Consider the following 13543-nt stretch of genomic DNA (forward strand, 5'->3'; position numbering starts at 1 on the left):
ATGAACATTTTGTATTGCCTGGAATAATTTTGAATCCTGTGCAACTAAATTGCTTTCTCAAACCTTGGAGCAATTAGAAAACTGTTTAAATCCAAAATGAAAGCTTAGCACCAACTTACAGCCTCCATGCATGCAGCCAGTTTTGGAAACATCTGAAGATGTGTCCAGTGCCATAGGTGGTCTCTGGCTGAGTGCAGTGACATAGGGTGGAAATGCAGGGAGCTCCCCATGCTGCCCAGTGAGTATAGTTTGCCATAAGCTACATGATGCTTCACAACAAACAGCAGTGGTTGGGGAGCATATATCTGTGAAGCACAGGGCTCCTTAAGCTCCATTTGTTATTATTGACCAAAGCGTGTAATTGTTCCTCTGATGCTGCGGATTGATTTTTGCATGAAATTGGAGCCATTCCTCATTCTGGGAGAAAAGGTGGTACCTATGGACTGAGGTTAAAGGCACAGGTCTGGCAGTATGAATTACTGTGCAATCAATGTAAGATGAAATAATTTTAAGGACCCTGTGGGACGGACAGCTGTGCATCCCTCCCACCCAAAGCAGGTAATATCACACTTGGTTATCACTTTTGGCTGGTTATTGGGAGGGCCCTGGCTGGGGTGCTTAAGACAGAAGACTTCTGATTCCAGCTTTGTCAGCACGCTACCATTTACAAACATTCAAATAAATGATTATAGTAATTCTGAATATGAACTGCGAATGCTGCAGACTTTGATTTACTAGTTATCCTGAAGACTTTGTCAAAGACATCAGTGAAACCGGAATGTCAATGGGTTTAAAGTTTGTTCTAGACGTTGACAAATTCCCTTCAGATTTTTAGTGCCATTCTCATGGAAAACCAAGAGGTCCTTCAACTCATTTTTTGACTAAACTTGCCATTTGATGAGATTCTAATTGATTTTTGCTCTGATTCAGGCTGGTACAGTAATCTCTTGCAACTCACAGCACAGTGGGACATCCTAGTATGAAAGTCCAGCACAGTTGATAGCAGTAAGGAGCATTTTAAGTCCACAATAGGGTGAAAAAAGGTGCAGCAAGGGCAAATTTTATCAACTTGTACATTAGTGAGATATTCTACTTTCAAACTTGGATTTATAAACTTATTGTCATGCCATGAAAGAGGTAAGAAGCTGTGCAGGTAATTAAATATTTGCCTTGGGGGATTATTTGCAGTTAATTAAAGGCACACACTTTCAGTGCATACCTTTTCTACAGATTATTAAATTTGGATCAGATGTTAACAACCCAGCTTTCCCACTTACCCATCGGAGATTTTTCTTGGCAAGTTTCAGGAACAGAGTTTTACCAGAGCATCCTTTGGTGTGTACATATTGTAAGATTCTTTCTGCTGCATTATAGAAAGAGACCATCTAGAAATAGAGCCATAACAAGCCTGTCATTGTGTAACTTACTGTCATACGCTGTAGATCTTTGCACTTCATACATCACTAAGGAGTGGCTGTTGTCACAAAATGTTGTTTGACACAACAGAAATAATGTGCTGTGTTTATGAAAACCACAGATAGCTTAGGGATTGGATTTATAATGTCTAGTTTAAAGCTTACTGTGCCACTCGTTCAGGGTTTAGCTTTGGGCAGTTCATTTTGTTGGACTCCCAAAGCAAAAGGAGTTTAGGCCACAGCAGTGACCTTGGGAATTCTGTCATCTGGTGCACTGAGGGTGGGATTTGCACTGGGATTTAAGATTTAATGTTTGTCAAGCTTGTGGAAATCCAGCCTTGAAAAGCACTGGCATTGTTCTGAAGAGAAAAAAAGTCTATTCATCAAGTAGGTGGTTCATTTTGTTTCTCATAGTGTCTTCGTGACACTCAGTTCATAGAAGTCTTGATTGCCCTTCTCATTTTCAACAACTCTTTTTTTAAAATTTTTTGTTTTGTTTTGTTTTGTTTGCAGGCCAGAAGCTACTCAGTAAGTGGACAGATTCAGAAATCAATTTGAATAATTGAGACCCATAAGAACGTGTTTACAGTGTACAAGGCTGTGGTTAAACAGCTAGAAATGCTGCTTGAGTATCAGAATGCCAAGTACAAATCTCGCACCTAAGGGCTGCCAGTGTCTGAGGAAAGAAATAGACTTTTCCAGCCTAAAACCACTGCAATACATGTGTTTGTGTGTTTGCTGTTTCCTCAGACTCCCCGAAAGACTCCAAAGGCACGAGGGAGAGTGACCCAGCGCATCCTATGGGGTGTGAGCAAGATCAAGCCCAAGGTAAAGTTGTCTCTGAAAATTCTTGAAGATACAGGTAATAAACCAGTTGGGAACCTTGATTCTTCCATTTCCAGGCTCCACTGGGTTTCAGCCTGAGCTCTGTTGCCTTAGGAAAGCGCTTCCAGCTAGCAGTGTTTCTATGCCAGATTGGGCTCGTGCAGCAATTTCTGGCATTGCTGGCAAAGGCGCGCTTCTCCAAATGCACGAGTTTATAACCACATTGATCCAGAGCGCATAGCATCATTGGTATTGTCTCTTTTTTTCTTTCTTCCTTTTTCCCTCTGTCATTGTTGTTCTAAAAGCCTGTGGGATTATTCTGTTCCTTCTGATAAGCTGACTGTCAAGCACGGGTGCTTTGCAGCAGCTCGTATGAGAAACAGTTTGCTGAGGCTGAGCTATGAAAGAATAAAAAAAAAATTGATTCAGGATCAGTTTTGACCAGGCATTTAACATACTTAACGCTTGAAGCTTAGTAAGTGGTCTTTTCACATATAAAATAATTCTAATGTTGTTCATTTAATAGAAGAAAGCAGTATGTGGCTGAAGAGTACCATGCTGCCTGTTAGATTCGTGCTGTGCCTGCTGAACCTGCATTGCATGTGCACAGCCCTCGTGCTGATGTCATTTTCAATTTGTCACGTTAACAGGACAACAGGAGGATGCTGTGGAGGAGGAGATGAAAACCGGGGCAGATTCCCAAAGCTCCTGCATGGAAATAGAAGGTACTGCATATGCATAATGCTAGTTAATGCTCAGATATTACCAATAGCGTTTAAATTTCCCTCAGTGCCACATCCCCACGGCTCTGGGACACCTCCAGATGACCCCACCACTCCCTGGGCAGCTGTGCCACTGCCTCACTGCTCTTTGGGAGTAGAAATTATTCCTAACAGCCAACCTGAACCTCCTCTGGCTCAGTGTGAGGCCACCCCCTCTCGTCCTAACACTGCTACATGGGAGCAGAGGCCAACTCGCAGCTTGCCACAACCTCCTTTCAGGTTGTTGCAGAGAGCAATGAAGTGTCCCCTGAGCCTTCCCTTCTCCAGACTAGACAAACCCAGAGCAGGGCAGTAGTGCTATGGCTTCTCTGTGAGAAAGGCTGAGTTGTTAATGACTGCCACTTTTAGACAAAGAAATGAAAACGGTTTCCTGTTCCTCATGACAAGCACTTAGCCCTGTACATTTGGAGCACAGCACGCTCTGTCCCCAGTCCAACAAAGCGCTTGGGTACGCGTGTCTCTGGGTTGGTGATGAGTCCTGGTAAAGGCCCATAACTGAAGTTGGGCACGTGGGGCTTTTTGTACTAAATCCCAGAAAGCTCAGCATGTTAGAAGATCAAGGCCTTGCTCTCAAATACAGCCCCCTGCATTTCTCCAAGATGGTTATTGTGTCTGTCCTCCTGGGGGGAATGATCCTTTTCCAGTGTTTTTAATGATAATCTCTCTAGTATCTGTTAATCCTTTTATGCAGTGACAGTTCTGAAAAGCCTTGGTGTTCATCTTTTTATCAAATTTATTCAGAGCCATTGTTGAACGAAGAAGACACAACAGAAGACGAGAAACCTTTGATTCCCAGTGCGGAGGAAAAAGAAAAAGAAGGAGGAGGAGGAGTACAACAAGAAGAAGGAGGTAAGTCTACTAATAAAATAGAATGAGGTAGAGAATTCTGCTTGGCTCACGTCCTCCTTTCTGTTGTGAGAAAACATGAGAAAACATGGAAATAGAAAAAAAGAGAAAAGAGATTTCTTAAAAAAAAAAATAGACATTTCTTCCTTATCTTTGAGTGTTGTGCTGGTGCGTTAGACTTGCACTCAAATAGGAAAGTGCAAGAAAGTGCAGAGTCAGATTCCAAAGTGACTTTAAGCATGCTTCCTGTTGTTAGCTTTCTGTATTAATGTGCCCAAGGCTGATTAAACAACCCGTTTACGTCCATTTAAGTACTCTCTTGATCATGTTCACTAGAAGCATCGAGAGTATTTACAATAAATGGGCACAAAATGATTTGTGAGACCATTAATAGAGATGTAGCTAGTAATTAACTAAAACTAGTAATTCTAATAAGGAAACCAATATTTGGAGCGGAAGTACAAGGTCTTGCTGAAGCAGTCATTTTTTTTCTGAGGGTAAAGTATTTAAATCCTTACTAATGCCTTTGTAAAGAAACTTGGAAGTTTAATTTTCTGTGTTGGATACTCTTCTGGGAGCCCACTTACAACACACACATGGTTATATAAAAAAGAACACATTATGGAAGTAATTCTAATTGTAAAGTAACTGCAAGTTGATAATTATACGGTCGCCTTCTGTAAAGCATGGAGATGTATTTTACAGTTCCAAATTAAAACCCAGACATGATTTTTAGTGAAAATTCAAGTCAATACTAACACTGTTGTCCTAATTATGAACTTCTTTTCCCAGCCACATTGACACCAGCTTAATTACAAACCCGTGTTAGTTTTATTGACGCTTTTCTTTACTGCAAACTCAGGTTAATAGAACCTCTTTGTTCATGTACAGCTGAGGAACATTTCTGCTGCTTTTTTTATTGCCAATCCAAGTTGATACTAATCACATTTCTTTATTATCAGTCATGCTAATAGTATTGGTTTTGTGTTGTATTACTGATGGTGAAAACAGAATTCACGTAATTCTTACTTCAGATCCAGGTAAATGGTGTTGCTCTACTTCAATTACAAATCCAGGTTATATAATGCAAGCTCACTCTGATTGCAAATACCAAAGTCATTATGTTAATTTCCTCCTAATAGAAATTATTTACATTTTATTTTATGTCTCATCAAAAGCAAGTTGGACAAAATGTACTTTCATTATTTGTGCATTTCCTTCTCTTTAATACTTTACTGTCCCCTACAGCTAGATACTGTCATTGAGTTCTCACTGGAGAGCTTGTATTTCACCATCTGTTCTACCTAGTATTAAAATATGCAACATTAAAGAAAAGGAGGTAATGTCAGAAAAGGGTTGTTCTTGGCACTTTTCCTTTTCCTGCCCTTGATTTAAAAGGCTCGAGTGCTAAATAAGTAAAAGGTTCTTTCCAGACGCTGTGGAACACGTTCCTATATGCAGACTCAGATATTGTTCCTGAATAAGATTTGTCTGATCCAAAGCTTACTGAATTTCATAGAAAGACTCATTGATTTAAACTCCATAGTAAGAGGGGATGCTGTGCTGAACCTGTCTGCAGGGTAATACCACTTTTAAGTAACGGTGTGGATACTTTCTTTACCTTTTTCTGAGCATACTGTCTTGGGATCAGAGAAAATAAATTGATGCTTTTTCCTTTTTCGTGAGGGAAAGGAAATTAAGACTTTTCCTTGCAAGTCCTTTTCTCTTATGGGTGTAAGAATCTGTAGGATACCTTCAGAGCTGGTGGTGTTAGATGCTTTCCATGTCAGTGGGCACACGCTCATCCATGGGAGATTTGAAAGTCCACCATGATGCAGAATGGATCTGGACGAAGAGTTGAAAAAACAGCAAATCAGCTGAAATTCGAACTGGTAAAATAATACATATTCCCCAAGGAGAGTCTCCTTTAATGGGAAGAGATTATGGGGCATAAACCAGAGATGTACTATGTAACACTATTTCATGTAACCCAAGTGCTTCTGCATGAACTAATTCAGTTAAATTGTTTTCCAGCAGCATCCACAGTGCATTTGATATACAATAAAACAGCATTTTTTTGCCTGAGAACACTTGGAAAAGAGCTAAAGTGGGACTGCAGTTCCCATTAAATAGAAATCCAGTCATAAAACTGGATCATAAGTGTCACAACAGTGGTTTTGATCCGTATTAGACCTATGTGCCTCGCTGCATGTAGCAGCTACTGGACTATCAGCTACCTGATCTCTCTGTTCTACATCTGATATTTGCTTTTTGTGTTACCAAGCTAATCCCAGCGTGAGGGGTGGCACAGGACTGCCTCTCCCCTCCCTCTGTCTCACTGGTAGCCACTGGATAAATGGGAGCCATCTGTAACATAGGCTGTCTCCAGAACTGGAGCTATGGAAGCCACTAAATGACCAGCAAAGTTCAAGGTCCCTTTTCCAGCCCTGAGCTAGATTTCAGCTTCGTTACTGGTATGGGCTTTGAAGCTGGCTAGAATTTTTTGTCAGTTATCCTTGGAAGGTTTACCTTGAAAAAATGTCTGTTTCTTGGTGGTTTAGAGGTGTGTGTCATTTTTCACAAGCTGTAGGTACGCCTCCAATTAAATTGTGCTCATTTTAATACCAGCTGATGTGTATAGTAGGGGATTTTAGTGCTTGAGTGTCCTTTCTGTAAAGTTGGTGTGGCTTCACAGCTCCATAGCGTGTATTACCAAGGAGGCATGAATCCTGTTCTGGGGCACCGGGAGCCCAGAGGACTGGAGAATCAAAGTCTTTGCAATTTCACCACTTTCCTATTGCCAGAAGTATGAAACAAGCCAGATTACCCTGAAGAATGTAACAATGTGAAGCAGTGTGTGTTTCATAAAAACCTGGTGTGGCTTTTTCCAAGATCAGTAATAAAATACAGCGTGTGCCAATTATTCCCTTTTTCCTACTGTAACTTGAAGTTATATATTATTAGGGAGCACCTAAAAAAAAAAAAAAAAAAAAAAAAAGACAAGCTAAGATGCCTTTTTTTTTATATGTTATTTTCCAACTACTTTAATGCACCCATTCTTGTTCACCGAAGAATAATGAAAATCTGTGTTTGTTATAAGATTAGGGAATATTCTCAAATCCCTTTATTAAAAAGCAGGATAAGTGGTGATCACTGACCTATTTTCTGACTAGGGAGGTGTACATGTTTTTAATATGCCATTTGGCTGCCCTTTATACGTATGCATAGAAATAGTCTTGTTATGTTGTAATGACCGTGCATTCAGTTTCAAACAGATCAGTTTTTCTACAGGACAGTGTACAGCATGTGTGAATACACAGGCATTTCCTACTCTAAGCCTGCTGTCCCCTCCATCGTTTTCATTTCCGACCTCTTTCTATCGCCCTACATAAAGTCATTGGATGTGACGGTTTCTCTCACTCGTCGTCTGCTGAAGTTACTGAACTCTTTGGAGAACAGGTTTTCCATCGGAAAATAATAACAGAAACAGCCATTAATTTTCTTCTTCTGTGATTAGGCGTTTTGTCTTATTATGCTGTTTCTAACATTATTTGAACTTGACTTGGGATTTTTCTCCACCAGTTTCACGTGTCGTTGAGCACAAAGCACAGTTCCTGGTTTCAAGAAAGTCTTGACAGCTTCATTCTGATCACTGGAGCTGTGTAAGAGATGGTGGGCAAAAGGAAAGGGTGAAGTCATTCTGCCGCTCCTGCATGGCTGTTGTGGCACAGTGGTACCTCTGCTGAACCTGTGGCTGAGTGGCAGTCTTTCTGGGAAAATAATATGTTTATTTTCCTTTGGACAAGTCCAGAAGTGCAGGAGCAGGTTCTTGCTCAAGTACTATCAAGGAACAAACTACTAATGAGCACCTAGAGAAAGGGTATTGAAGCATCCAGGGATTTAGCTTGCAAGCAAGATCCAGCCTGTTCAACTGGTATTTCTCTGTAGTTGCATCCTGGCCTGTTCGAATGCCACGTTTAAAGAACTATAATAACCATCACACGAGCTGTGTGATGTTAAAGGAGGCTTGTGAATGGACTGTAGGGATTTATTTCTTTTAAATCATTTGCTGTATACATGATTCCCTCTGATGCCAGACTTTTGGTCACTGCCTATTTAAAGTTTGAATTCTGCCTGATTTCCATCATAGCTGAACCCAGTTTTACTCAGAATCTTCATCATGAGAGCAGATGTTACTTTGTAGCTGTCATGTCATCCATTCTTTTCTTAACCGGGTTTTAAGGGCTTTATCCATCTCCACCATACCAAAATAGATGATTTTAAAGCACAATCTTGGAGAGATTTAAATATTCCAAAGCTTTGAAAAGAGCTCTTCATTTTTTGCAGTTTCATTCTCAGGCATTTATGATTTGTTGGTGAGTGGTTGCATTGGTACAGTTGTAAATATAGTCAAAAGAATTACTTTCTCTGATATGACATTGTAGTTACAGAGAAACAAGGTACTTCTGGAGAAAGATCTTTCCCGACAAATCTGACATCTTTATTCTTGAGTCATGGCAATTGTAACTGCATTTATTTTTTAACTGAACTTCTTCTCAGTTGCAAGTGCAGATGGGTCAGACATCTTAGGGAAAAAAAGAGATTTAGCAAATCTTCTGTATGCATCTTTAAAAGAGATGTTTTCTTTTTGTTTGGGAAGAAAAGCAAACAAATACATGTGGGAGCATTGTGGCTTCTGAAGAGCTCGTTCAGAGGCTCCAACTCCTTTTATTCAATTCCTCCCCCTCAGAATAGGAGTAAAGTATCCTGATTCAGATATAACATGTTTGGTCTTTGATAACAGCCCATACTGGAAGGATCAGATGACATTTTATGGGCTGTTGCAGAATAGTCTTGCTGTAAATTTGGAGTGTATTTTAAAAATATGCTTCCAACATGTATTGATATTTGGCAGAGAAAAATAAAGGTGCACCTCTGGGCCTTTTGCAGAGAAATGCTGGCTGTTCTGTGGAAATAGAAACTTGGAAATTGGTTTTTAAACTCAGAAGTCCAAAGCTGAGCTAAAGAGATGGACTGGTGCGAAGAGCATTGCTGGAATTAGTTGGAAGCACTCAGTAACCAGATTATGACTAGAAAGCCAAAAAAAAAGCCTTCATCGAAGCGCTTTCAGGTTTAAGAAGTCTCCCTTTAAAGGCCTTTATTTTCTGGAGAATTTCACAGAACTCAGGTGAGTTTTGCAATTGAAATGTCAACCAGATGAGGAGCTTTGGCACCCACATTCTGCTTATCAGCCTCCTGTGGTCCATCTGCATTGGTCCAAGGGCAGTTCCATCTGTAGCTCCAGTGAAAAGCGCTTCTGCCACAACTACAATGATTTCAGAGTGGCAAAAAGTATACTCAGGTTATTTTTATGCCAAGTAGATGTTGCAAAGGACAGGAAAATCTTTTAAGCTGGCAAAAGCTAACTGTTGATAAGGGTGGAATGCTACAGTTTTTTTCAAGTTCAAAACGGTATGTTGATTTTATTGAATGCACATAAAATATTTTACATGGATCCGGGTTTGGGGTAGTTTTGTTTAAAGCCTCTGAGCAGAGGTGAGGCTGATGTGCCTGTGAGAGGCTTGTCTGTGCTCCGTTGGAAGCAGATGCAGCTTGTAGAAGAGGAGTGTTTTTTTGGTCCCAGGGCCTGTGGTTATATTTGTGGTGGCTTTGGCAGTGCCAGACTGGGAGGTTTCCAGGCTCTCATACTGGCAAAGGTTAGGTGCTCTCAGCAGGTCTTCACTGATGCAGCCCAGAAGGCCAACTGCATCTTGGTCTGCATCAACAGAGGGGTGGCAGCAGGGAGAAGGTGGGGATTTCCCCTCTACTCTGCCTTCGTGAGGCCCCGCTGGATTGCTGTGTCCAGGCCTGGGGACCCCAGAAGAGAGAAGTGGAGCTGTTGGAGCAGGTCTAGTGATGGGCACAAATGATCAGAGGGCTGGAGCACCTTTCCTGTGAAAAAAGGCTGATAGAGCTGGGCTTGTCCACCATGGAAAGGAGAAGGCTGCTGGGAGACCTCATTGCAGCCTTCCAGGACTTGAGAGGATAGGGCCCTGGGCAGCCTGAGCTAGTGGGAGGCAGCCAGCCCATGTGCTGGGAGGGCTTTAAGGTCTAACTCAAGCCATTCTGTGATGGTGGAGGACCAGCAAGCTTAACAGGAGGAAGTCTTACTTGCAGGCTGTCGTGACCAGTCGTGTGCACCAACAGGAGTGCGGAGGTGCTGGGATTTTTGTTTTCTAAGGACCACCTGGTGCAGCAGAAGAGTCGTACCACATCAGGCAGTGCACGGTGCCCAAAACGATGTTCCTTCCCTGCTCGAGGAGGGTGCAGACCCCCACAGACCTCCCCTAAGGGTGCTGTGTGGGTTGTACTGAGCAACGCTGTGCACGAGCAGGATAGGGTGGTTATTATACTGTCAGCAGTCTGCTCCAGATATTGATTTCAATCTCCTTGGGGGGAAAGAAGTCATTTTTTTTTTTCCTGCCACAGAAGGAATCTGTTTCTTTTCATTACTCTCCATATATCAGATTCTAGCCTGAGTGTATGTAAAGAACAGGTGGTGCAAGATTAATTCTAAGTTTTAATTATTTTTCATCTCTTTCAGTGACAAACGATGTATTTTTTTCTGCATTCTTTTCTAAGAGAAAGTGGAAAATGTAAGGAATTCTCAGCTTAAGCATTTCACCTGCCATCACAGTCATTTTATGTTATCAGGCTTGATGTGGAGTATAAGACAAAAAGGCAAAAGAAAGGGAAAAAGATACAAGAAAATGGACTGCTTTAACAATGATAGTGTTTAAGGTTTATTGTGTGTATCTGATTGCTTTCTTCGTGTCATTTTCAGTAATCAGAATAGAGATATTATTATGAATTGTCAATTTTTGTTTCATTTAAAAATATCATCTCTTTGTTCCCTTTGAAAGTGTTGGCAATGTGGCCTTTGTTTAGTTTAATTAACTCTCGTTGCGGTACTGCATTGAAATACATTCTGCATTAAATCTAATAATACTTTTTAGAACTCTCTTCTACATACAAAAAATAATAAAAATAAAAAAAAAAAACAACAAAAAGATTAAATCCTCTGAGAAGCTGGAGGAGAAAAGGGATATTTTTAATGGCGTATTTTAAAGTGCCATTTACATTTTTATTTTCCAGTGGTAGGAATGCCAAAATAATATAAAGCCATAAAATCCCACCGAAAAGCAGATGCTATGAAGTCATTCAAAGTCCTCATATGTTTACAATATTATTACATGATGTTACATGTTTTGTACTTCTGAGCTACAAGGCTTAAAGAGCTTTAAGATGCTGATAATGCCCTTTTAGGATATGAAAACTGGAAAGATAATGGAATTCATATTTCATGTGGTGTTCAAGTCTACCAGTCTTTGGTTCTAATTCAAATCTCCTGAGAAGCAGAGGTACTTTATGCAAATGAAACACGTATCTTTCAAATCATATCAAATAGCAAGGAAAGGAATCGAGGGAGAGATTCTGACATCCTAGAAACTTCTTCCTGTAGCATAATTGAAAAAAGAGAGCTCGCTGACCAAAGGCTGCAGTTTTACAGATGGCATCGTAGTTAATAATGTATCTGGAAATCAGGTTTAGCACCTTCAGAGAAATGGCACCACTGTTTTCAGCATACTGTGCAGCTCCCGAGGTTTCTGTTTGAGCAGCGGGCTTCGTTCCCATTTGCAACAGTAAGATTTTTGGCTTTAAATCAGAATAGATCCATCAAATCTTTTCAGTCTGATTCGTTTTGGACTCTCCCCTCCTTTAATAAAGCTTGCCTAGGATGAGTTGTGCACATCCCACCGAACTGGCTCTAGAAATTCTCTGCTCCCCCACGCTTTACGTTATATATAATGTACAGCACGCATAAGTTGTCACTCTGCCCAGGTTGTTGCACTGTTACAGCTCTTTCATACGTGCAAGTGGCACACACACTTCAGACAGCAGAGAAAGAAGCTGTTTTTACCAGTGATTGTCATGTAACACAATGAGCAGAGTGGGACTGTAACAGTGTGAACTGAAAACAAGCAGCGGGGATAGGGAAGGTGATTTGGGAGTTTTTCTTATTTTGGGATCAGAACAGGAATGAACTCAAAGAAAGCAGCATATGTCATGGGATTTGTTTTGTGGGTGTGGATGTATGTTTCCCTTCTCTGTTAGGAACTTTGTTGCTGCAGTTGTGCCTAGCAGTGTGGATGAGCAGTTTACCATGTTCTCCTATCAGAAATGTAGCATTTAGCCACTGTTCACGCTAACAGGTCTGTCACGATGCTGTCTTTCTGGTTCAGCTCTGCTCTGGTTTCTCCACTGCTCAGCCCCATGGTGTTGGCCCTGCCGGGAGCTGTTGTGCTGTGGCTTCTCAGGTGCCCTTGTTCCTGGTGCTTGGAGAGGAAGTCTGGTGTGCACAAGGAGGGTCTGGCACTCGAGAAGAGGGAAGAAACATCTCCAAGTTGTTCAGTGGAGAATGCAGAGATGGGGGCATGACCCCAGCTGAGAGTAAATCTGCCTTTCACCATTACAGATCCTGAGCAGGAAAAATCCCACCTGATCTCATCCAGATCTTCAAAGCATTATCCTTTCCTCATACCTATAGATATTCTCTTCCTTTTATCTGCCTGCGAGCCATAACTTCCTGGCAGCGGGTTTTCTGTGCCCTCACCTTTTCCTAGTGCAGATGGCAGGTGAGTGTTCTCAAGCAGATTTTGCCATCTGGAATAGCTTTCCTGTGCTCAGTTGGCTTTCATCACGTTTTACTGCCAGACAAGTGTGTGAGGTCACTGCTAGTGTACCCAGCCCACAGCGTTAGCCCCAAGCTGGGCCTGTTTCTGGTCACTGTAAGTTGTCTGCCAGGGAGGAAGCTAGCATTTAATCTCACCTCCTCCATCTCTGTGGCTGCACCTTTGTATTAATCGTGCTGTAGTGATATTTTAACACTGGTGCAGGACTGCAGCTCTTTGGGACTTCCTGTCACTTAACAGAAAGTTCAGCTTGTCCTTTTTGGGCTGTTCCATGAGCTCTGAAAGTCCTTTCTTGTGTGCTATGTGTACAACTGTGTCTTAATCTGCAATTAAACTGGTACAGCAGAGGTGTTCTGGATGATGCATTTTGGGTTCTATGGGCAACAGCAAAAGCATGTTTTCTGCTTGAGAGGTCCAGGAGAAATACAGAGCATGGAATGGCATAGTCTTTTACTTTCCCTTGCATTTACTGGGGTGCTTAAATCATTCCATAATTGACTAACACTGTTATTTCCTCAAACATTTATTTTTCTCCCAGATCCAGGCTTTCCTTGTGATTTCTATCCTAAGTTCTAAAATCCATAGCATTCCCCAGCTGGCATATTTCTGCCACAAAACAGTCCTTGTTATTGTTTCACTGGTGAGAGATCTTTAGTCCGAGATGTTGAGGCATGCAATCCTTTTGTCTCATTATTCCTTTTGTGGTTTTGCAGCCTTATTTGTTTGTTTTTTTCTCAATCACTAGTGTGAAGGGCATAGCTCTGCCTGTAATCATCGGTACCACAGAGGCCAAAAACTCCTTTCTTCATTTACAGCATCCTGTCAAAAAACACTCAATACCTTCATTTACTTGACAGCCCTTGAAAGACGGCGTATTTACACGTTCAGCATCTTCTCTGTGGAGGAAATAAGCAGTCGCTTC

General features: G+C 41.3%; 1 protein-coding gene across 10 annotated transcripts in view; it reads left to right on the top strand.

Moving 5' to 3' along the window:
- MACROD2 (mono-ADP ribosylhydrolase 2) overlaps positions 1–13543 on the top strand; it is an 837243-nt gene that overhangs the window by 790017 nt on the left and 33683 nt on the right. For all 10 annotated transcript variants that reach the window (XM_085218728.1, XM_085218731.1, XM_085218732.1 and 7 more), the window contains 3 exons: positions 2166–2243; positions 2891–2965; positions 3764–3871. In XM_085218728.1, the coding sequence (XP_085074854.1) occupies positions 2166–2243; positions 2891–2965; positions 3764–3871 (261 nt within the window). The remainder of the gene's footprint in view (positions 1–2165; positions 2244–2890; positions 2966–3763; positions 3872–13543) is intronic.

This window comes from Meleagris gallopavo, chromosome 2, assembly GCF_905368555.1.
Source record: "Meleagris gallopavo chromosome 2, MGAL_WU_HG_1.1, whole genome shotgun sequence".
NCBI classification, from domain to species: domain Eukaryota; kingdom Metazoa; phylum Chordata; class Aves; order Galliformes; family Phasianidae; genus Meleagris; species Meleagris gallopavo.